We start from the raw sequence: 24575 nt of genomic DNA on the forward strand, positions 1-24575 counted from the left end.
TTGGTGTCCCACACTTGCTCATTACAAGGTTCAGGAAATTTCCTTCAAATCCTGGTTTCCCGAGTCTTTCTATCATGAAAAGATGTTGGATTTTGTCAAGTACTTCCTCTGAGTCTATTGAGATGATCAATCCATTTTTGCTTTTCACTCTATTAATATGATGTTTTATGTTAATGGATTTTGAGAGGTTAACCCAACTCTGCATTCCTGGAATAAATCCCGTTTGTTCATGGTCTAGAATTCTTTTAATTTGTTGCTGAGTTAGGTACTACTATTAGTTGAGGTTTTTTGGATCCATATTCGCAAAGGAAACAGGTCTGTAGTTTTTTTGTGATTCTTTTGTCTGATTTTGTTATCAGGATAACACTGGCCTCACAAACGAGTTTGAAGCAGTTGAGTTGATTCTGTTTTGCGGGAGGCTTTGTGAAGAATCACTATTAAACCTTAATTGGATGTTTTGGAGAATTCTGCTGTAGACCCTCTGGGCTTGGGCTTTTCCTTATGGGTAGTTTTTTGCTTACTAATTCAACCACTTGTTATAATTCAAATCAAGTTTTCTGTTTCTTCCTGAGTGACTTTTGGTAGTTTGTGTATTTCTAGGAACTTGTCCATTTCATCTAAGTTATCTAATTTGTTTGCATGCATTGTTCATTGAACTCCTTTATAATCGTTTTTATTTCTGTAATCTCAGTAGTGATCTCCTCTCTCTTATTCAGCTTCTGGGAATTTGAGTCATCTTGCTTTTTCTCTAGGTCAATCTAGTTAAATTTTCTATTAATCCTCTATTGTCAATCTTGTTGATCTTTTCATAAAATTCACATTTGGTTTCATTGATTTTCTTTATAGGTTTTCTATTCTCGATTTTTTTTTTTTAAAGATTTTATTTATTTTTTTCTCCCCAAAGCCCCAGTAGATAGTTGTATGTCATAGCTGCACATCCTTTTAGTTGCTGTATGTGGGACTCGGCCTCAGGATGGACGGAGAAGTGGTGCCTCGGTGCGCGCCCGGGATCCGAACCCGGGCCACCAGCATCGGAGCACGCGCACTTAATCACCAAGCCACGGGGCAGGCCCTCGATTTTTTTATTTCTGCTCTAATTTTTAGTATTTCCTTTTCTCAATATATTTGATTTGGTTTCTCATCCTTTTGAATGTGTTATGTAAAAGGTTAGGTTATTGATTTGAGATCTTTCTTCTTTGTTAGTTTAGGCATTTCTGGGTATAATTTTTTGTCTATATAGTGGTTTTGATGTAGCCTGTAAAAGTTGTTATATCGAGTCCTTTTTTCCATTCATTAAATATATTTTCTAATTTCCTTATTGATTTCTTCACCCCATTGGTTATTTAGGAGTGTCTTGTTTAATTCCCTTATATATGTGAGTTTCCCCAACATATTAATTTCTTATTTCATTCCATCGTGGTCAGAGATCTTACTTTGTATTTTTTTTTTTGTGAGGAAGGTAAGCCCTGAGCTAACATCCCTGCCGATCTTCCTGCACTTCATGTGGGGTGCCGCCACAGCATGGCCTGACAAGTTGTGCGTAGTTGCGTGCCCGGGATCCAAATCTGGGCCGCCAGCAGTGGAGCATGCACACTAGCGCTACGCCACAGGGCCGGCCCCTGTTAGTTTGTATTTCAAATTTCCTAGCATTTAAAATTTATGAGGTGTGTTTTTTATGGTGAAGATTGATCTATGCTAGAGAAAGGTCCATGTGTGGTTGAGAAGAATATGTATTCTGTTGTGTAAGGAGTTGCACGCCAGATGCCACAAGCCTTGTTCATATGCCCCAGTAATGATTCCACATTTGGACAACAGGTGAAATTAACATCTCAACTTCTTTAAGTTCATGATATTATAAACTCACTCTCCATAGTTTTGTAACAAGCAAACGTGCAAATTAAAGAAGGTGGTAAACAATGCCCCCGTATATCTCAGGTGTTTGATGCTAGAAGTTATCTCTTCAATTCCTCCGCGGATAAGGTGTTCCCTCTGGGTCACTATCTTTGTTGGGGGACAGATCAAGAGGCAGCCACTTGGCCTTTCCCACCCGAATATGCCTCACTAACAGTGTTAGGAAATCAGCATGTGTATTTTGCGCCTTAATAAGTACATCTATTTTCATTCTATATTGGGCCTAATGAGCTAATCTATTTTCATAACTTTATTAAGCATTTCTAATTAGTATAGGGTTTGTGTGTGGTCTTTGACCATTTTTATTGGAACATTTATATTTCATTTTTGATTATTTTTTTTTTATAATTTTATTTATTTATTTTTTCCCCCAAAGCCCCAGTAGATAGTTGTATGTCATAGTTGCACATCCTTCTAGTTGCTGTATGTGGGACTCGGCCTCAGCATGGCCGGAGAAGCGGCGAGTCGATGCTCACCCGGGAACCGAACCCGGGCTGCCAGCAGCGGAGAGCACACACTTAACCACTAAGCCACGGGGCTGGCCCTCATTTTTGATTATTAAGAGCCATTTATACTGTTAATGATATGATCTTTAGCTCTCTGTTATTATTGGAAACATTTTCCCAGTGGTGTTTCTATATCTTTTATTATTATCAATGATACATTTACATTTTTTAGTTTATCGAATCTATTCAACTTTCATGTAAATTTTTCTTGGGATGGCATGACTTCTACTGCCTAAGTACACAGAAGTACTTTCTGATGTTTACTTTCAGTGTTTTCATTTTATATTTTTTATTGTTTAACTCGTTACTTCATATAGAATTTTTTTGGATGAAGGAGACAGGAGAGTTATAGACTCCCACAATTCATCATCTATTTTGTTACATCCTTTTGTTCGTTTATAGACCATCAGGGAGTCATCTGTCTAGTCCACAGTTTCTCAACGTTGACACTACTGACATTTTTGACAAGATAGTACTATTTGTCAAGAGGACTGTTTTGTGCATCAGAAGATCCCTAGATGTCTGTAGCAGTGCTCCCCACCTCCCATAGTCGTGACAGCCAGAAATGCCCCCAGATAGTGCCAAATGTTCCCTGAGAGGCAAAATCACCCCTATGACAGACAACCGGTCAGTTCTTATGGTGGCATCAGACCATTAAATTATCACAACTCATTAATTTTTATAATGAAGATATCTGGTGAAAACTTGTTCTTCTTCATTCTTTATTTGCAATCGTTTCCTGAATACCCTTTGCACTTATTTTCAGGGATATACTTTAGAATTACTGTATTTTGAGAAAGAAAAAAGATCCTGATGCAAATTTGAGTGGAAATGTCTTTAAAAACGTGGCTGTGTGTAGAGATCTGCATCTTTGACTTCAGGAGTCTTCCATGCACCAAAGCTGGTTATGTTTCCATGGAGTTGATGCCTCTGTCACGTCATCGGGAAACGCTCAGAATTGTTTGCACATAGATCGCACACATGGAATTAGCCCTAAGCCTCCAAATTTCATATGTAAGTTGAAGGACATGTGATTTTAATTCAATAATATATGTTGTTATCTATAAGGTATGTATTTACAAAAGTTTCAGTGAATTGACTCCTTCCTCAGTTGTAGTAATTTTTCAGTTATTTTATCTTTAGCTTCTCAAATAAATAATGCTGTCATCTCCAATAACAGTATTTGCTTCTTTCATCTTATTTGTCAGATTGATCATTGCATTTTCTCACATGAAGTTAGAGATGAAAGCAATGATAAATACTTGGAGTGAAAAGAAACATCTTTGGTTTTTGTTTGAATTGGCTCCTCCTTTCAATGGGCTGCCTCTCACATAGCAGTTCCTCATCATGTTCTGCTCCCAAAACTCTTCTCTGAGTACTAGGCTGGCCTGTCGGTCATTGTGCCTGAGAGTGACCAGGGGATTTTAGCACCAAGAGGTGACTAAAAATATTGTGGCACCATCTTCAGATTTCAACCAAGGGCAAGGGCATCTCTTCCATAGTGGGGATTTTAATAAGGCCTGTGGGGAAGAAGAGAGTAATTTGTGATTCACATAGAGGAATCAGTCCTAGTTAATGAACCATTTGTCCTAATTTCACAATAAGAGGTGACGTGTGCTCAGTGGCAAAGCTTGGTTTGAGTCAGGCAGCCTGGTGGTGAATCTGAGCACCCTCCTGACTGCCTGTGTAAAGTCAGACAAGCCACTTAGCTCCCCTAAGTCTCAGATTCCTCTCTTATCAAATGGGATTGTATTAGTGCTTCCCTGTTAGAAGTCTGTGAAGATGGAAAGTCATGAGCCAATCCACCTGTGGTGCTGAGTGCAGTGCCTGACACTTAGTAAGCCTCCCTAAAGTGCCTTTATTATCAGTGTCAGCATTCCTGTTGCTATTCTCACTCATTGTCGTCATCATCCTTATAACAACTTAGAAAGCAGAACTTCTCTCAGTGGAATCTACAATATTCTACACTGCAGAAGACTCAATAGTTTCTTGACATGTAAGGTTGCAACTGCCCTGTAGGACTACTGAGAACTAGTGCTTTTAATAAAGTTCTGTGATGACTATTTTGATTTCTTCTATGTGTGCTTACGTTCCCATATTTTGAAATCTTCACTTAAGAAATGCTAAGATAATTACTTATGGTAATGCATGCCTTCTCCATTAGATAGAATAATTTGGTTAATCCTTCCTCCCACTACTACCTCAAACACCATGTCAATATTTCAGCCAGAACATGAAGAAAAAATAGTTTTAAAGGTGCAAACATATACCTTGAGGTTGTGTCATTTAAATGTACTTCATGCTTCCCAGCACAAGAAGGATCAATTGCACTTTTATTTTCATTCAGAGCTAAGATCATCTTGGTTCACAACCTCAGGAGTTTTCTGGGTAACATTTGAAACTGGTTCCCATACATGAAGGGCAAGGAGCAACTGAAGAAAGAGGCAGGTCACTGCAGATTGGTAGGTGGCAGTTTTAATAAGCAAGGGAACTTATATATGATGCTTGTGTTAGGCGGAGCAAGATGGGTAGGGCTCCGCACCTGCCCAGCAGAATCTGAAAAGTTTAGATAGAGGCTTTAATGGGGTTCAGTAATGTCTACAGTCCAGATGGTCTCCACAACATGTTATTCTCTCCAGGCCGCATCCTTGAAATGGCTCTCAGTTCAGGAACATTGGGAGAAATGTATATCCCAAGGACAGGAAAGTGGGTAAGAAGCCTCTGATTGCCCAAGTGCAGCTGGAGGTCACAACCAGTGCTCTAACCTGTGGTCACATCCTCTCAATGACTCCTCCAGCAGAGCAGCTTCTTGAATCTTGGACAACTCATTCAATTGGGCCATTTTTCAAGGCCATGGGGAAAATCTCTCTCTCTATACCTACAAATAACTCCCTGTCCTTCTTAAGGGGAGCTCTTTGTTTGGCTTAGAAGACCACCTTGTAGGAGATTCTTGAGTTCTCATGGGCTTCCCTCAGTGCAAGTGGATGCATGAGCATTCTAAGTATATTTTGGCCCATGTGCTTGCCATAATGGAGATTAACAGGAACAACGTGCTCTTACCAAACACAACCTTCACATATCATGTCTATTTTGCTGACCACAGTGATGAAAGGACCTTTGAGAGCACCATGATGTGACTTCAAGACAGAGCCAGTCTGTCCCTAATGTTACCTGTGAGAACAATTCATTTATCTACTCATCAGTACAGGAAGCACTTCCCCATTTTCTGCCCAAACAGGGCCACTACTGGAACCGTACAATTCCCACAGGTGCAAATGAAAGTAGGGTGGGGAAGGGCAGTGATGAAATGTAGTTTCCTCAGCACCGTGTTTCTGAGAGTGTGTGAGAGTGGAGCCAGACATGTGCATCTTCCCAGGTGAGTGCACGTTGTTAGGACGGTGTGTCATTTATTTGAGGTGGAGATGAGGATGGAGGCAAAACAACAAACAAAGGCATTCCTACTTAGGAAATCAGAGGAATTTCCAGGAAACCTGCCTCTAGACTACTATTTTCCACATAGTTCTTAAAGGGAAGACGAAAAAAAGATAATGAAATGGAAATATCTTCTCCATTTCTCAATGCTCGATGCTGAATATCCACAGACCTTTTCTTCCTACATTGGATGGGTGACAAATCGATGACGCTACTGCCCAGCAGTGTCCCCCTTGTACCATGAGCACCTGTTGCAAACTGGGCCTTGCTTTTCTGTTTTCCTTAAGATCACTTGTGTTTCTTTGGCTCTCTCCCTCAGTTTCCATCTGTCAGATGGCCTCCAGGGATGCTTCTGTCCCTGGGTGTGGTGAAATTATTGCTGAAGTTCAGGGGGACTTGGGTGGGGCTGTTTGACACAGATGATATCAAAAGTAAGAATTTCCTCGGGGCATTGGGGGAGGAAATGATCAGATACGGTATCTGTGCATACTGAATGGAGAGGATGCCTGTCTCGGAGTGATTCCAACATTGTCAGAATGAACGTTATTCTCTAGTATCATAGACTCACCAATCAGTGAGATGATTATTTTGATGAAACCCAGTTGTCTAATAAGTCTCATTATAGGTGGATTAAATAGTGTAACCACAAGTAAGCGGTGGGTCTTGACCATGGAGAGTGATTTAACCGGGGGTGAGAAAGAGTCTCTGCTTACATTTTTTATGGGATACAAATATTTTAATGTCAGAAAGATTTTCTGAATTTACCTATTCTGAATACCCAGAAGTCAGTTTTCTGCTAAAATGATGGCTTATTTATGCTCCCAGTGCTCTTATTCTGAATCTGACTGAAGTCTTGGGAGGAGGCCCACCTAATGCATCCCTGATATTGTAACTGAACTCGCTGGGTTCACCTTTTGGTGATTGTGGAGCCAAAAAGCACAATCAAGGCAGAAGTAGGTGAAGAAAGGTTTATTAATTGCACAAGCGATAGAGAACACTGGAGTTCCCTCCCAAAGCATTGTTTCCCAGAACAAGGATTTGGGGAGTCCTTTTATTGTTAGGTCATAGTACAGTTCATGAATATTCAGTTAAGGAAAAGGCAGGAGATCAGGAGTTATTTCCTAACAGTCATGTTCCTTTAAGTCTCATTGGTAGAATGTACACATGCTACTACATACATCGCATGATCCAGAAATGGCTGCTCGGTCTCTCCCAGAGGACAATAAATATGTGAATAAAATGATAATGGGGACAGTTCGCTTCAGTTCACTAAGAGTAGTTTGAGGCAGCTAGATCTGGCTTCAGCTAGCTTGCTTGTGGGAACCTTCAGTGGTTGGGCTCTGCCCGAAACTTTCCCTCTGCAAACACTCAACAGATAATGTTAGCTTTTATCAGATCCTGGATATCCCTTTCTTTGCCTAGGTCCCTGGTCACAGTATCTGTGACTGTGTACCTATTTTGCAAAACTATGTCAGACTCCACTTGTCAACAAAGATCAAAATGGAGAGGCTAATTATTGCCTATGGTGAGGAGACTTTCATTTGTGTGTGTTTGTAAAGAAGGATCACAATTCTAGGAGTCGCCTCCCAACACTACCTTTCAATGCAAATGTCCCTGCAGGGGACGAGTTCTGGCTGGCATTCTGCTCAGACACCTAAACTCAGGGGGCTGTCACTCAGACACAAGAGGGCGAGTCTTTTGAACTGTCCAATCGGAGGCGGTGACGCGACAGGTGGGTGGGGCGAAGCTCCCCAGCCGCCCCGGAAGTTGCTGCTGGCTCCAGCCACGCTGGGGGTCGCGTCTCCCGGCTGTTAAAGGCTCTGCGTGGCTCTGCTGCCTATTCTGTCAGGTTGTGACCTTACCGACCGCGGGAGTCATAGGAAGGAGTTTTGGGGACCCAGTAAATGTAGGAATGGTGAGTGTGCGGCCCCAGGTGAGGAGACGGGGAGGAGGGTCTGGTCGGAACCGGCCGTGGCGGGACCGGCCTCCCCGCGGTCGCCTCCGAGTCTGCGGACCCGAGTCCGCGGGGGCGCCGCTCGGACCTCAGTCCCCTCCGGCCGCAGCGTGGGGGCCGGGCCGGCAGCCGGGACCCCGGGCTTCCTGTGGTCACTGCGCGCGGCGACGTGGGCCCCGGAGCCTCTCTGGGCAGCTCTGCGCCCGCAGCCCCGCGTGTCCCCAGATGGTGCGGTGACCACGGGGGGGACATCAGGGACAATCGTGACTCGGTCTCCGGGGCTCCTGCGTGGGAGGAGCTGTGGTCTGTGGGGTCTCCAGTCCTTCTTTCTCCTCAGGTGGCACTCATTTTTTTCTGAATTTTCCATGTATTTGGGGAACAGGGTCTCAAATCCACGACATTGTCCCCCCAGTCTAGATCTTCCCAGGGCTGGCCACAAACGCCTAAATTTCCAAAATCTCGCCACATTCCCTATTGCCGACTTCCTGCCTCCGATTCACAGCATTGTTATCAACTGTTTGTCTTCCTTGTTGGATTGAAACAGATTCAGTATTTTAGCTGTTTATCATTTTCTCACAGTCAATGGGTGGCTGTTTGTAAAAGACTGATTTTGTGTGTGGATACGACATGAAACACAAAATAAAATGTTTCCAAAGAGGAAAGAAAGAGGGGAATTTCAGGAGAAATAAAATATTCCAGTTTTACGTTGCATGTATATGAAATTCTTATTTCACTTTCTTCTTCCATCGTGAGTAGTAATATTCTGAGGTCTGCTCATTTATTTTGGGTGATTTCAAATAGATTTCCTTGGCTTATACTAACGCATTTGAAGTGTTCAAGTAGGATTAATAGTTTATAAAATAATTTCGTGTCATGGAAATAAAACTATGTCAACATCATTTTTTCCCCCAGAATGCAATACATTCTTCTGGGGTTTCTTATTGTGCCAGCAAAATGCCATACAATTTTCTTCCCTTATTTCCACATAAAGACTGGTTTGAATGTTTTAGCTGGATTAATCAAACATTGGGTTTGTGTCGTGTAAGATATCAATAGTGGTCCAAAAAGTCTCCTGTGGGAGCAGAGGCCTGAGGGCAGTGGATCTAAGCTAAGGCCCCCTTGGGCCTGCAAAGGGAAAGACTAGAAGGCCCAGTTGTTCTTCCTGGGGATCCTCCCCCTGCAGGTGTCCTACTGCTCACACCCCCCATGGAAGGAGCCTCTATACTGAGAGGAGCTGCAGAGCCCTGGAAAGCTGGGGCTGCACATGCTCATGGGGGTGGGGAGTGATGCCCTTTCTGAGGTTGTAACTGTGGTTTCCTTGGGTCTGTTTCTAGACATAAGTTGGAGTTCTGCATCCACAGTGTAGGTGCACTCAGAGTGTAACTTGTTCACAGTGTAACTCAACTTTGAAAGTCCGAGTTCTGCGTCCTGGAGTAGGCCTCATTAATTTGGGAGTTGATTTGTGTCAGAACTTGAATCTGAGTCCAGCTGAGTTTTCCTCATTGTGAGAAGGGAAGCCTGAGAGAGGGAGCATTTGCATTATTCCCTGGGGAGAGGAGGGCGTGTGGAGCTCCCAGAGTTCACTCCTGTGGTTGCTCAGGTGCCCCACCCCCCTCCACCAGGGCCTGACCCTCTCTAGAGGTTACATCTCAACCGGCAGTGTTTAGACCCTAAATTTTGGGAATATGGTCAACTTTCTGAGTGTGGGTTTTCCTTCTGAACTCTGGGCAAGCAGGCTGCTTCTGTGAGCTGATTCATAATATTTGTGTTTCTGTTCTTAGATTTCTTATCAATTGAAGATTGTAGCCCTTTGATTCTAGTTTCCATTAGCACTTGGGGTTTTAAGATGTAAGTTAATATGATGTGAGACAAAAAAATTGTTCAACCAATAGAAGTTTTTGTTCCATTTAGACAAGAGAACCTCAAGGTGTGACATGGGTGTACTGAGTTCTCACTTGCGTTTTCTAATTTTAGGTCAGTTTTTCTGTCCGTGTCCCTAGAGAACTTTGACATTTAAAAGGCCTTAGTATTCCTAAGGCAAATAAATTCCTATTTTAATGGATGTGAGGAAAAAGCACTTGAATTTCTATTTTCAGTGATATGAGGAAACAGGTCAAAGCTTATGTAAATCTTTGGAATTCCTAGTTTATTGCAGGGCTTAATTGCAAACCCCTAATGTCTTATAATATATTACTCCTTCCTGAAAATGTCCCCAGTGTGCTGTATAGTGGAGAGACAAACTATCATGCCCCTTGCCCTTTTTGTTAGAAAGGGATTGGTAAATTTTGTATTGTCTGCAGTTTTGTATCCATTAGTGTTTAAAGGATTATATCTTGGAGTCGTCTCCTAGTAGAAATGTTAAAATTAATTTTATAAAGTGGAAGTTAAATAAAAATAATGATCGAGCATAAGAAAAAATAGTGTATATAAATTTTTCTCCTTATTTTAAATAAATAATGCATGGCAACGTTTAAAAAATTTTTAAGAGAGGAAATTAACTTAAGAAGACTCCCTGCCTGCGCGTCCTGCCCCACTCCTCTGCTCTTAACTCCGGTCCCCCTCAAATGACCAGTTTTGATCACTGCTTCATCATCCTGTGAGTATTTATGTAAAAACAAGCCAATGAGAATGCCTATTTTTCTCACCCATGTTTGTTCTTATAATGAGTAGCCAGGGTCCACATATTTGATGTTTGACTTCTGAAAACTTAAGCCTCACCCCTCCCTTTCCCCTAGGCCTTCTTGTCTGGACAGGCTGATGAGAAAGCCTGGAGGCTTCTGCACTGTGAGCTGCTGCTTGCTGGGCAGCTCCTCCTGTGTGCTGTGCTGCCCTGTGTTGCATTGTTGACCCACCACGCCTGGGTTCTATGTACAGAGGACTCCAAGTTGACAGTTTTGATAATTCCTTGTCCTTTAGAAGCAGGGGTATGAGAATGGGGCCATCCTTATTGTGGTCTTGTGTCCTATGTCTTGGGCAGAATCTGTGTGTTTACAGCGAAGGTGAGACTGAGGCTGGGGTCGCCTTGACATTAGGGGATGTCTGGGGTTATGAGGATGATTATACTCTGTGAATGAGGTAAACCCATTAGATGGCCACTCCTTAAAGAGCAGTTATTTCAGAGAGAAAGAAAAACACAGGAAAATGCAGCCAGTAGGTGTTGAGATTCCAGAGGGCTCTCCAGGACCCCTGAGTAACTGCTGCTGCTGCCACCCCTGTGTCTATTGCAACAAAGATCCTGACCCTCTGGGTTATGGCGGACAGCACACACAGTCTGAGTTTGGCCCAGCAAAGGGATGAGTTCAAACCCAACTTAAGCCCGGGTTCCTTAAACTCTGTAAAGCAACCGTTTGTCATGGAGGAGTCCTCTAACCCTGACGGCAGTGATTTGAGGCTCTCAGGAGGAGGACCTTAAGATGTCCATAGGCTTCTGATGCAAGAACCTGCCCTGGTCCCCACACTATATGCCGTTAGAGCTGCTATTATCATCTCATGCTGAGATCTCTTGAAAATAGAGTCTCAGAAACACTGAGCATGTGACACTTTACCAAGGCACCTGTTAGGCCTTAGTGCTGGAAAAAGCACCCTGCCAGCTCAGCCCACCTACTGACACTTGTGAAGTGAAGGAGCCTAACCTTGGCCCTGAGCTTATGCCCCCTGCAGGAGGGGCGTGACCTTTCTTCAGTTCATTGAATGATGCTATGGTGATGAGGAAGTCACCCCTCTCCCAGACACCTTGGTTCCCTGGGGAGTTCCTTGAGATTAACTGAATGCACAGCTCTGGAGCGTGCATAGCCTTTAATGACAGTGCACATTTGTACATGACGGAGCTCAATGCAGAGTTGCTGCTCTTCATCCCTTAATTGGGACATCCTTGATGAAGAACCAAACCCACGTGTCACCAGAGTTAAACAAACATCAGGCAGTCATCTTACCACAAAATTGGGCTCTTCTGCATATTTTCCCAAACACTTAAATTATGGTCTAAGAAATGTCCCTTTGTGGTAAAAGAACTCTGGGAATCTCTTGACTCAGAGATAATAAAAATAGAAATCAAGGTAACCCTTGTCTGTACATTACTAGGTCTACAATACAGGGACTCACCAGGACACTCGTTATCCACCTTGGAGTTGTGACACTACTGAGAGTGACCATGGCACCTCTCAGAGTATACAGTGCCCTGCTCTCCAACAAGGCATTCGGTGGACGTTTCACCTCCCGTATGGGTCTCAGTCTCATAGAGCACCATACTGGCTTATTGAAATCAGTTGAATGAGAGATGTCCTGTTTTAGTCATCAGGGGCAAATTGTAATGATTCTGTCTTCATCTTTGTTTTTTTTGAAAGACTCCAGTTTTTTTTGAACTGTTCCAGGTTTACAGAAAAATTGATCAAAATTCACATAGTTTCCACATAATCCCTCTCTCTTTGTTTGCAGTTTGCACTATTTTTCACTTTTTATATTACTGTGATACGTTTGTTACAATTTCCAACCCATATTGATGCGTGGCCGTGCACAGTGTACGTTGGCATTGACTCTTTGTGCTATATAATGTATGAGTTTGGTAAATGTATAACATGGATCCATCATTTGTGTATCACAGAGTGTGGTTTCACTTCCCTAAAAATCCTCTGTGCTCCACATATTGATTCATCCCTCCCTCCATCCCACAAGTTCTTCACAACCAAAGGTCTTCCTACTGGCTCATGCTGTTGTCTTTTCCAAAATGTCATATACTTGGAATCATACACTATATAGCCTTGTCGCATTGGCTTCTTTCCTTTAGACATATCTTTTTAAGGTTCCTCCGTGTTTTCATGGCTTGATACCTCATTTCTTTTCATCACTGAACAGTGTTTCATTGTATGGATACACCACTGATTGTTTATCTATGCAACACTTGAAGGACATCCTGTTTAAAACTCTGTCTTTCCAATTATGAATAAAGCGCCTGTAAACATTCATGTGTAGCTTTTGTGTGAACATAAGGTTTCAACTGATTTGGAAAAATACCAGGGAGCCTTAATGCTGGTTCTTATTCTGTTTAGCAACAGTGTATTTTGTTTAGAAAGAAACTTCCTGTCTTCCATTGTAGGTGTACCAAATTCTATTTCCACCAGCAATGAATGAGGATTACCTGTAGCTTCACATCTTCACCAATAGTTGGTGTTCTGAGTGTTTTGCATTTTACCCATTTAATAAGTGTTTAATGATACCTCGTTGTTTTATTGGCAACTTTCTAATGATATTTAATGTGAAGCATGTTTTTATATTGCTTACTTCCCATCTATATATCTTCTTCAGTGATATATCTGTTCAGATCTTTTGCCTACTCTCTAATTGGGTTGTTTGTCTTCTGACTGTTGAGTTTTAAGAGTTCTTTGGATATTTCTAATAACACTCATTTACCAGACAAGTGTTTTACAAAGATTTTCCCTTATTCTGTACATTATGTTTTTATTCTCTTAACACTTTCTCAGAACAGGCGTTTTTCATTTTACTGAAGTAAATTTTTTGTGTTTTATGTTTTGGTGGACCTTGGTGTTTGGTTTCATATCTAAAAATTCATCTCCAAACCTAAAGTCATCTAGATTTTTCTCTCTTATCTTCTAGGAGTTTATTCCTTTGGCATTTTACTTTTAGGTCTGTGAAGTGTTTTGACTTAATTTTTGTGAAATGTGTATGGCCTGTGTCTACATTCATTGTGTTTCTGTGTGTATTTGTATGTAGTTATCCATTATTTCCACCATTTGTTTAAAAGACTTTGTTTTTCATTTGCGTTGCCTTTTCTTCTTTGTCAAAGATTACTTGAGTATATTTGTGTGGGTCTTTAAGGAAAGCAATTGACTCACATATCCTTCAGCCTTGCTATACTCTCTTATTAATTCTAGGAGTTATTTCTGTTGTTGTGAATTCTTTCAGATGTTTCACAGAGACAATCATGCCATGTGGAACAAATGTTATGAATTTAGCTAGAGGATTCATAAGGATGTTCCATCTCATGAAGTGGATCTTTCCCTCTATTACTAGTTTATCACAAATGAATGTTGGATTCTATCAAATCGTTTTGTAATTTCATTTCCCCTTGCTTTTCTTTTTTATATTAGTAATATCTGCCTACCTTCTTTTTTTTATCTTGACTAGATTTTTATCAATTAGTCTTGTCTAAGTACCAGCTTTTTTTGTTTTCATTTTCTCCATTGATTTCCCACAATGACATAGATTTCTTTTCTAATTTTTACTATTTCTTTCACTGTGCTTACTTTGGATTTACTTAGCTCTTCCTTTTATTGTTTCCTAAGGTAGATGCTTCCTTTAATGATTATAGATCTTTGGTTTTTCCAGTGTGTTTGTTCAATGGCATAAATTTCCCTCTAGACACTGCTTTTGCTGCATACAAGAATCTTTTGTATGCTGTATTGTCATTTCATTTAGTTCAAAATAATTTTTCGTTTCTCTTGAGTCTTCTTCTTTGATCTTAAGTATTCTTTAGAAGTGTATGGTTGAATGTCCACATATTTCGGGGTTTTCCAAATTTCTGGTTGTTATTGACCTCTCTATGAATGCCTAGGTGATGTGAGAAGATAGTTTGTATGATTTCTGTTCTTTCAAATTTGATAAGATTGCCCTTTTTTTCCCAGAGGTTGTTGAATTCCCCAACTATTGAACTGAATTCATCTATTTCTCCTTGCCTTATATATTTTACCTCTCTGTTGTTACGCATGTACACATCAAGGATGGCTGTACCTTCTTGGAGAATAGACACCTTTATCAGTAGGTAATGTCCATCTCTATCTCTGAAATTTCCTTGGCTTGAAATCTGCAGTGTCTATAATTCATATACCTATGCCAGTTTTCTTTTGATCTCTGCTGGCATGCAATGTTTTTCTCCATCCATTTATATTACATCAGTCTGTGTCTTTATATTGAAAGTGGGTTTCTTGTAGACAGAATATAACTCAGTTTGTTTTTTAAGAATCTGATATTATTATATCCTTCAATTTTATTGAGACCATTGTTGATTAAAGTATTTTGTGATAGAGCTGGATTAATATTTAGCACCTCTTTTACTGTTTTTTTATCTTGCTCTTGTTATTTGTGTCTTTTTGTCTTCCACTTTTTTTTCCATGTTCTCTGGCTGAAATAGAGCATTTTATCTGATTCTTTTGTTTCCTCTCTCTTAGCATAACAATTACACATTTTTTCAAAAGCTCTTTTAGTGGTTGCCATTGAGCTTTCAGTACACATTTATAACTAACCCACGTTTTCTGCCAAATAAACCTATACCACTTCACTGTGTGCAAGTACCTCATAACACACTATCCCCAATTTCCCCTCCCTGTGCCTTGTCACAATGCTGTCATTTATTTCATTCATCTTAAGCTTCTCATTACCAAATACATTTTTGCTAATATTATTTTAAACAACTATCAACTGTTATTTTAATTAGAAATATAAAAAATATTTTACCTTCATTTTTTCTTTTTCTTATCCTCTACCTTTATCATTTGCATTCTTTCTGATAAATTTTTGAACATTTCATTCAAAGTAGGTGCACTCATGACAAATTTCCTCAATTTTTGTCTCAGAAAGTCCTAATTTTTCATTTTTTTAATGGATAATTTTGTTTGACAGAGAATGTATTCAGAAGTATATTCTTTGTCATTTTTCAATATGTGCTCTGTCTTTGATTTCTCTGTAGTTGAATATGATATTCTTGGGTGTGCATTTTTGAGTTTATCATGTTTACTGTTCTCTGAGTTTGCTGGATGTGCAGTTTGCTGGCTATCATTAATTTTAGGATATTTTGGTGATTATTACTTCACTTGTTTCCTCTATTACTTTCTATCTTTCTTTTCCTTCAGGTATTCCCAACCCGTGTATTTTTTTTTTTAAAGATTTTATTTATTTATTTTTCCCCCCAAAGCCCCAGTAGATAGTTGTATGTCATAGCTGCATATCCTTCTAGTTGCTGTATGTGGGACGTGGCCTCACCATGGCCAGAGAAGTGGTGCGTCGGTGCACGCCCGGGATCTGAACCCGGGCCACCAGCAGCGGAGCGTGCGCACTTAACCGCTAAGCCACGGGGCCGGCCCTCAACCTGTGTATTTTAATGCTTCTGTTAAAGAGAGTTGTCCTAGGCTTCATGGATATTGTACTCTGTCTTTTTTGTTCTTTTCGTTTCATAATTATATTTGTTTCATTGTATGGCATTTCTGTCATTTCCCAACATGCTCTTGAACCTGAATTACAGAGAAATATCATGAAATGTGATCACAGTAAAAATGTGTAGATAATTTCCATGTGTTCATGATGCTGTTAAATTGATGAGGAGTGTGCACAGAAAAAGAGTTTTTGATGATCACATCATAGAATATATATTTAGAGATGACAGAATCATGTGTAACTTTCCTAGAAATGGAATGTAGATCCCCCATGATGTCAGTCTTACGCATCCTACTCTACACATATTTGTGATGTTTTAGGACTCAGTGGCCATTGAGGATGTGGCTGTGAACTTCACCCCAGAGGAGTGGGCTTTACTGGATCCTTCACAGAAGAAACTCTACAGAGATGTGATGTGGGAAACCTTGAGGAACCTGGGCTCAATAGGTAAGAATGAGGACATTCCTTCACTTCACCAATTGGAGAACGAGTGTTTCTTGCCCATTAACATTGTTCCAAGATGTAGAATGGGAAAAGGAAAGATGTTGGTAAATAAACTTGAAATGGTCACAGCTCATCGTGGTCTTAGAATCTAAAATTTTTTGTATAATTTCCAATACTGTGGAATCAACTGCCTGGGTCTGCATTTCAGGAAAAACATGGGAAGATCATGACACTGAAGATCAGTACAAAAGCCAGGGGAGAAGACTAAGGTGAGTCACACTCATAATGGAAAGCAATGTCTCACATGAGAATCCTGATATGTTACAAAATTTTAAACAGAAGCAAACAAAATGAATAACCCTTGCTTCAAATTTAGCTGTTTTTAGGGGCCAGCCCCGTGGCATAGTGATTACATGCATGTGCTCCGCTACTGGTGGCCCGAGTTCGGAACCTGGGCACACACCAACACACCGCTTGTCAGACTATGCTGTGGTGGCATCCCACATAAAGTGGAGGAAGATGGGCGTGGATGTTAGCTCAAGGCTGATCTTCTTCACACACACACAAAAAATTAGCTATTCTTAGAAAATTTTGACCAAATATACCTTCTGAAATGTGAGGTACAGGTGCAGCTTTTACAAAATAAATTCACTTGGAAACAGTTCTAATAAATCCTGTATATGAATATCACCATTTGGATAATAGAAAGGGTGAAGTTCTCTTGTAGAGCATTCAGTATATTCAATTTCAGAGAATTCAGACAAGGCAGAAAACCTGAACTTTTCCTATAAATTATAATAAATATAACAAATATAAAAATCATTAATAAAGCAATGATTAATAATGTGCTCCTTATGTTTTACAGAAGTCATATGGTATTGAGACTCTGTGAAAGTGAAGAGGGTAGTCAATGTGGAGAAAACTTCATCCTTATTCCAAATGTTGATCTGAACAAGAAAACTAGTGCAGCAAAACCATGTAAAGATAGAGCATGTGGGAAAGTCTTCATGCATCATTCATCCATTAATAGGCATGTTACTGGTCACACTGAACACAAACCATGTGACTGTGAAAAATATGAGGAGAAGACATATAAATGTAAGGAATGTGGGAAAGCCTTCGTTTCTCCCAGTGTTCTTCGAAAACATGAAAGAACTCATACTGGAGAGAAACCCTATCAATGTAAAAAATGCAGTAAAGCATTGGCTTCTTCCAGGTCTCTTCAAATACATGAAAGAAGTCATACTGGAGAGAAACCATATAAATGTAAAAAATGCAATAAAGCATTCACTTCTTCCAGGTCTCTTCAAATGCATGAAAGAACTCATACTGGAGAGAAACCATATATATGTAAAAAATGCAATAAAGCATTCTTTTATTCCAAGTCTCTTCGAGTACACGAAAGAAATCATACTGGGGAGAAACACTATCAGTGTAAAGAATGTGGGAAAGCCTTTATGGCTCCCTCAAGCCTTCAGTCACACATGATTTGTCACACTGGAGATGGACCTTATAAATGTAAGGAATGTAAGAAAGTATTTCTTTTTCCTAGTGCATTTCGAATACATGAAAGGAGTCACACTGGAGAGAAACCCTATGAATGTAAAAGTTGTGGTAAAGCATTCAGTCATCCCAGAAATCTTCGAATGCATGAAAGATGTCACACTGGAGAGAAACCCTATGAATGTAAGGACTGTGGGAAAGACTTTACTGCTCTCACCACCCTTCAAGTTCACATGATCACTCACACTGGAGATGCACCTTATAAATGTAAGGAATGTGGGAAACTTTTCATTCATCGCGGTTCATTTCAAGTACATCAAAGGATTCATACTGGAGAGAAACCATATGAATGTAAAGAATGCAGCAAAGCGTTCAGTTGTACCAGTACTCTTCGAGTACATGAAAGAACTCATACAGGAGAGAAACCATATGAATGTAAAAAATGCAGTAAAGCATTCGTTTATTCCAAGTCTCTTCGAGTACACGAAAGAAATCATACTGGGGAGAAACCCTATCAGTGTAAAGAATGTGGGAAAGCCTTTACAGTTCCGTCAAGCCTTCGATCACACATGGTCTGTCACACTGGAGATGGACCTTATAAATGTAAGGAATGTAAGAAAGTATTTGTTTCTCCTAGTGCATTTCGAATACATGAAAGGACTCACACTGGAGAGAAACCCTATGAATGTAAAGAATGTGGCAAAGCATTCGGTTGTACCAGTTCTCTTCGAGTACATGAAAGAATTCATACAGGAGAGAAACCATATGAATGTAAAAAATGCAGTAAAGCATTCATTTTTTCCAGTTCTCTTCGAGTACATGAAAGAATTCATGCTGGAGAGTAACCCTTTGAATGTAAAGAATGTGGGAAAGCCTTTAGAGATCCTTCAAGCCTTCGATCACACATCATTGTTCACACTGGAGATGGACTTTACAAATGTAAGGAATGTGAGAAAGCATTCATGTATCCCAGATTACTCCGAAGACATGAAACAAATCACACTGGAGTGAAAACCTATGAACATAAAGAAAATGGGAAAGTCCTCAGTTCTCATCAAATTTTCCAAATACATGAAAGAGATCATACTGGATAGAAACCGTATGAATATGCAAAATATAGTAAAGCATTTGTTTTCCCAGTTCTCTCTGAAGAATTGAAAGAACTCGTACTGGAGAGAAACCCTGTGAATAACAGGAAAGTGGGAAAGCTTTTGTTTGTCATGCAAACTTTTGAGGATATGGGAGAATGCACACTAGAAGAAAAACCATGTAAAAGTAATGAACGTGGAAAGACTTTTGTCATCCCAGATCTTAATGAAGGCATAAAAAGAGTCCCTTGGTTCCAACATCTTGGATGTGAACAACACAGGAAAGACATCACATGGCTTACACCATTATATGTGTAATTCCCACTAGAAAGAAATACAAATATAAGTCATGAGAAAATTTGATGGGAATTAATGTGTAGGCTGTTCTAGAAAACTTGCAACATGAAAGAGTTGTTATGAAATTTGTAAACCTATTGTGCTTACCAAGGATCTTTCTTAAAGTGTGACATTGGATTGTGGATTTCTATTAAGTGCTTTCAGAAATGAAGATTGAGGTGAGATCATTCTGCAAGTCATCCTTCATCAATAGTACATAAGATTACTAAGTAGTGGTTTTTCCTTAAATCAACTGATAATATTTTCTCTTCAATTTTTTTATAGTGTATTCATTTTTCTGTGTTTAGGGACAATTGAGAATGACAGTTTGTATTTGTTGGGATTTTCTTACTGTCTTTGTATTGCAGTTCCCAGATATGCCTAATCCATTGTATATATTGTGCCTTTCTTAGAGAAAGCTCCTTTTCTGGGGCAGTGGGTATAGTAGACTTTTTTTATTTTCTATACTATTAAACAGTTGGAATAAATTTTGATGTATGGCAAGTGTATCAAAGAGTATACTTTCTTGTGAATTATTTTCATGTTAAGCCCTTTGCTCTTTGTCCTTCCTTCTGATTGGTATTTGGTGAAGAGACTTTGAATTATATAGGGTCCTGTGCTAGGGCAACAAAATCGCGAGCTGGACATGTCATGCATGTATTGCATTATGTCAATGAGAGTAATATTAAGAAGTAGATCTTTAAGAATCCATCCCCCTTTTGGTTCCAAGTTGGAATTCACCAGTAGCCTCACTTGCATGAGATTTGGAAGGCAGAAGCAAACAAGACATTAGTTAGATTTTGGAGCTGCCATGCAGGGAGAGAGACAGTTACATAGGAGCTTGGAAGACACCATCTTCCATCACATTTTCTGAATTCTTTGCCTTTCTAGTCAAGAGTATCTTGAATACCACCACCAACTGTTTGATTTCCATTTCCATAGAGATATATTGTCCACTGGTATTTTCACAAATTTCACATCAAAGATCCATTAGAGTTAGGAATTTTCTGTGCAGCCTCTTGTGTCCACCAGAAACCTAATTCACACTTTTGTGGTTGGGAGTGTTCTCTGATTCTCCTCTTCTCTGGATGATCTCTGTAGAAGGTCTAATTTCTGTAGGAAACATCTTGTGCTGTTAATAGTGCTAGTGAGCATGTTTTCCTGATTCACCATGACGTCTACAATGGGGCATAGAAAGAACAATGTGGGAGTTTGCGTCTCTGCTACATTGTGCAGCGGCTGCCTTGACCCAGTTCTTCCACGTGAGAATGATCACGTTTCTCATGTCAGGAAGATAGTGAGTGTTTCCTGTTACTTGTAGCTGAACATATTCCCTCAATGTGTCTTCAATAATGTTTGTGTGTCATTAATACTATGTGCATTTCTTGGTGAAATGAGTGCTCCTGTAGTTGTTTCATTGATATATTCTCCCAACTGTTTTCTAAGCCATTGTATGTTAGTAAATATTACTGTGGTTTTCATTTCCTTGGAGGATATATTAAAATCCATTTAAATTATGGATTTTCTGATATACTTTTCAATTTTCTTCATTTAATTATTATATATGGTGAGTCAATTTTATCATGTACATACAGATTCAGGTATTTTTTACTCAGGCAAACTGTATTTTTTATTCTTTTAAAGTTACAATCTTTGTCATGAAAGTAATTTCTCATTCATTCTTAACCCATAACTTAAAATCATGGTTTTGTCAGTGTCTACTTGCCAGTGACTTGCAGGATTGCACCTCTAGTCAAAGAGAGGGGTGTAATGAAGTCTAGTAAGATTGACCACAGACCATAAAGGACCATGAGGTATAACAGTAACAGGGTGTTCAGAAGGACTTATTGCAAGATTTTGCCGTATGTTAGATGATGTGATTCCTGTTCAAGGATTAAGTCATTTTCTGCATTGAATGCCGTGAGGAGGCAGACTCAATTCTACCTTTGGTAAACCTTTTATCTTTGGTAAACCTAATCATTGTTTTTTAGAAGTTGAAAACAATACAGTAGAGCTAAAGTTAATTTGTACGTAGTTCCAGTCAGTCATTTTAGTAAGAAGTAGGGATTATTACTCATTTTTAGGATTTGAGATTTTATCTTTTACCACTTTTACTGTAATGGTTACAAAATACCCTTAGTTTTGTTTTGTCTAACTTTGGTGAAGGAAGTGGGTGTCACTTTTCTCTTCAGCAGGATGAGACTTGTCCTTCCAGTGACTGCAGGCCAGCTCCTGGTCCTCTGGAACAGCTTTTGTCTTTCCTACTTATTATCAAAACACTGACGTATTTCCTATGGTGTATTAGACACTGTTTATTATAAAGTACCTCAGTTAAAACATAAAAATTCAGTTCTTAGTATACTACATATTTTGAATACGTTCTTTATGACTCAACTGAGGCCTTTGGGTTTTGGTAAATTGTGAGACAATACAAACCTAGCAAGGGAGAGAGACAGGACCACTGTGCCAATCAAGCCTTTCTTTCTCAGAGACTATGCTCTTGATGCTAATGTTTCCACATCCCTCCCATGCCATGCACTTTAGAGTCAGTGTACCCAATTCGGCAGAAATAAGGCACAGTAGGATTTGGATATATTGGTGTAAAACAAACAAGTTCTTGCAGTCCTGGTGCTTATATGTTTGTGGGAAAAGAGAGATGAGTAACAAATGGGGAGGGGCCGGCCTGGTGGCGCAAGTGTTTAAGTGCGTGTGCTCTGCTGCAGCTGCCCTGGGTTCGCCGGTTCGGATCCCGGGAGCGCACCGACGCACCACTTGTCAGGCCATGCTGTGGCAGGGGTCCTATATAAAGTGGAGGATGATGGGTGTGGATGTTAGCCCAGGGGCAGTCTTCCTCAGTAAAAAGAGGAGGATTGACATTGATGTTAGCTCAGGGCTGATCTTCTTCACAAAAACAAACAAAAACAAAACAACAAATGGGGAACCCTAGTCTTATGAGACGGAAATAAGAGCTTTGAAGAGTTAAAATAATAACATTGAGCTAGTAGGGAGGCTGAAGTGTGTATATCTGTTTTCTGTGCAGGTAGGAGGGAGTGAGGGTGTCATTATTATTGTTAGAGACTTGAGACTTCCTGTTTGATTTAAGCCACAGATATTTATGGTGTCTTTTTGTGTTTAATATAATTTGAGAGAATTTTTATTTACTTTTAAATATTCAAAACGTTATAGCTTTTGGCATTTTCATGTTGCTGCTGTACAGACTGAATGTGCAATATATACCCCATTAAACCATGGGGTTCCTCCCATTTAGAGAAACAGTTGCATTCATCTGCACTGTTCTAGCTCATCCTGAGTGTGTTCTATGTGTAGAGTGATATCTATGCAAGTCCACTCTGATCTCCCTGTGGAAACTCCAAAAAGAGCTATGGGTATTTAGATGCAATCATCCAAGGAATAATTGAGATGTGCTGCAGAGGGAGGGTATCATTTTGAGGAATATCCTAATTGAGTATAAAAGGAGAAATGGAAGGGCCGGCCCCGTGGCTTAGCAGTTAAGTGCGCGCGCTCGGCCACTGGTGGCTTGGGTTCGGATCCCCGGCGCGCACCGACGCGCCGCTTCTCCGGCCATGCTGAGGCCGCGTCCCACATACAGCAACTAGAAGGATGTGCAACTATGACATACAACTATCTACTGGGGCTTTGGGGGCAAAAAAAAAGGAGGAGGATTGGCAATAGATGTTAGCTCAGATCTGGTCTTCCTCAGCAAAAAGAGGAGGATTGTCATGGATGTTAGCTCAGGGCTGATTTTCCTCACACAAAATAAATACATAAATAAACAAACAAATAAATAAAAGGAGAAATGGAAAATAATCACTGTTTTTTAGTAGGAGTAGCTAGAAGTTTTTAGTTTTAATGATCCACTAAGTCCCATAGCCCATTTTGCTGTTCCGTTTTCATTTTCATTTCCATATGCTTAGATGTCCAGCTATGTTGTGGAAAAATCGGACAGAAAAGTAACAGCTGTGAGGTTTAATAAAGAGCAAAAGAAATCATTATTCTTCCATTTTTTTAATGATTAACTGATGTACTGGAGGGGAGTTATTCAAATGGGCAACGCAAGAGTGTTGTTTTTGATGATTGCACATTTTCCATTTTTTAGTGTCAGGATTACTATACATTTGTCAAAATTCAGAAGTATACATAAATATTGTATATTTATATAATTAAGAGAAAATGAATAACTGAATCACTTTCATATGTTAGGATAATGTTAAACTCTCTTGATCCTTGATTTTTATGCATTCAACACTTCTTTCTAGCACTGTGGGATCCTTAGGAAGAATTGAAGTATTGAAAAGAAGAATGCAGTCCTCAACAGGCCTTTCTTGCAACCCTGTCTTAATTGAGAAAACACCCTCTGGGGTTGCACCTGCCCTGGTCTCCTACTCATAACTAGGAGTGAAGTGAGAGGGCTCCTAGAATCTGTCTGTGAGTTTAAATCAGGTTCTGTGGACAGATCTGTAGAAATAACTGTGATTCTGAAACATAAAGGTGTCTCCTAAGTGGGATCTGCCTGGGAGTATCCTCATTCGTACGCATTGGCACCCTTTCTTTCCGTTATTATCCATTGACCTTTCCAGCTCTTCATTTCTCAACTCAAGCGTACTCATGCCTGCTTACTTGGAAACATCCTTAGAAATACATGCAGATCCCACTTTGGAAAATTTCCACAAGATAATGCCAGAGGCCTGTGAGCTGAGGTCATGGAAGCAGTGGTAGAACCCATGTCGTGACACATTCTGTCAGCCACGGTGACTAGAAACGTCACGTATTAGCAGATCTGCTTGCTTGTATATTCAACAATGCTTAAACAGATTGACTTTTAGCAGAGAAATAAATGGCTCTAGAATTTGTCTAAATAAGTCAATACATGAGTGTCCCGTTACACACACCCGTTTCCCATAGAGGCTTTAGCAGCCTACTATAATGCATCTAAGAGTCTCCAAACCTCCATGGTGGACATAAATTGCCCAAGGCATTCTTGTACCAAAATTATGCTGCTCATCCAGTGCTACACACAATTAGAGAATCCACTGATGCCAACTGACAGAGTATTTTTGTAAAGGGAGGCCCTCCCAGGGCTTGAGTTGATCCTCCACAGCCAGCTTCACATTTTGCCTTGGGTCAGAAATGCAGGACCCATCAGGTTTGCTAATCAAAGGCCTCATTGAAGAGATATAGGTACTTACAGGATAGAGCCAAAAATGGTGCTTCTGGCAC

At 40.0% G+C, this 24575-nt stretch overlaps 2 protein-coding genes across 2 annotated transcripts in view; one reads left to right on the forward strand and one right to left on the reverse strand.

Annotated features, from left to right (window-relative positions):
• The window catches only part of LOC131394538 (zinc finger protein 709-like), a 340324-nt gene extending 320468 nt beyond the window's left edge, over positions 1-19856 (forward strand). The window contains exons 3-5 of the mRNA XM_058525920.1: positions 16287-16413; positions 16619-16679; positions 17276-19856. Coding sequence (XP_058381903.1) covers positions 16287-16413; positions 16619-16679; positions 17276-18758 — 1671 coding nt within the window. The 3' untranslated portion in view covers positions 18759-19856. The remainder of the gene's footprint in view (positions 1-16286; positions 16414-16618; positions 16680-17275) is intronic.
• Positions 1-24575, reverse strand: part of LOC131394555 (zinc finger protein 709-like) — a 179063-nt gene that overhangs the window by 65443 nt on the left and 89045 nt on the right. The gene's annotated exons all lie outside the window — the stretch shown is intronic.

Source organism: Diceros bicornis, chromosome 30 (assembly GCF_020826845.1).
Source record: "Diceros bicornis minor isolate mBicDic1 chromosome 30, mDicBic1.mat.cur, whole genome shotgun sequence".
NCBI classification, from domain to species: domain Eukaryota; kingdom Metazoa; phylum Chordata; class Mammalia; order Perissodactyla; family Rhinocerotidae; genus Diceros; species Diceros bicornis.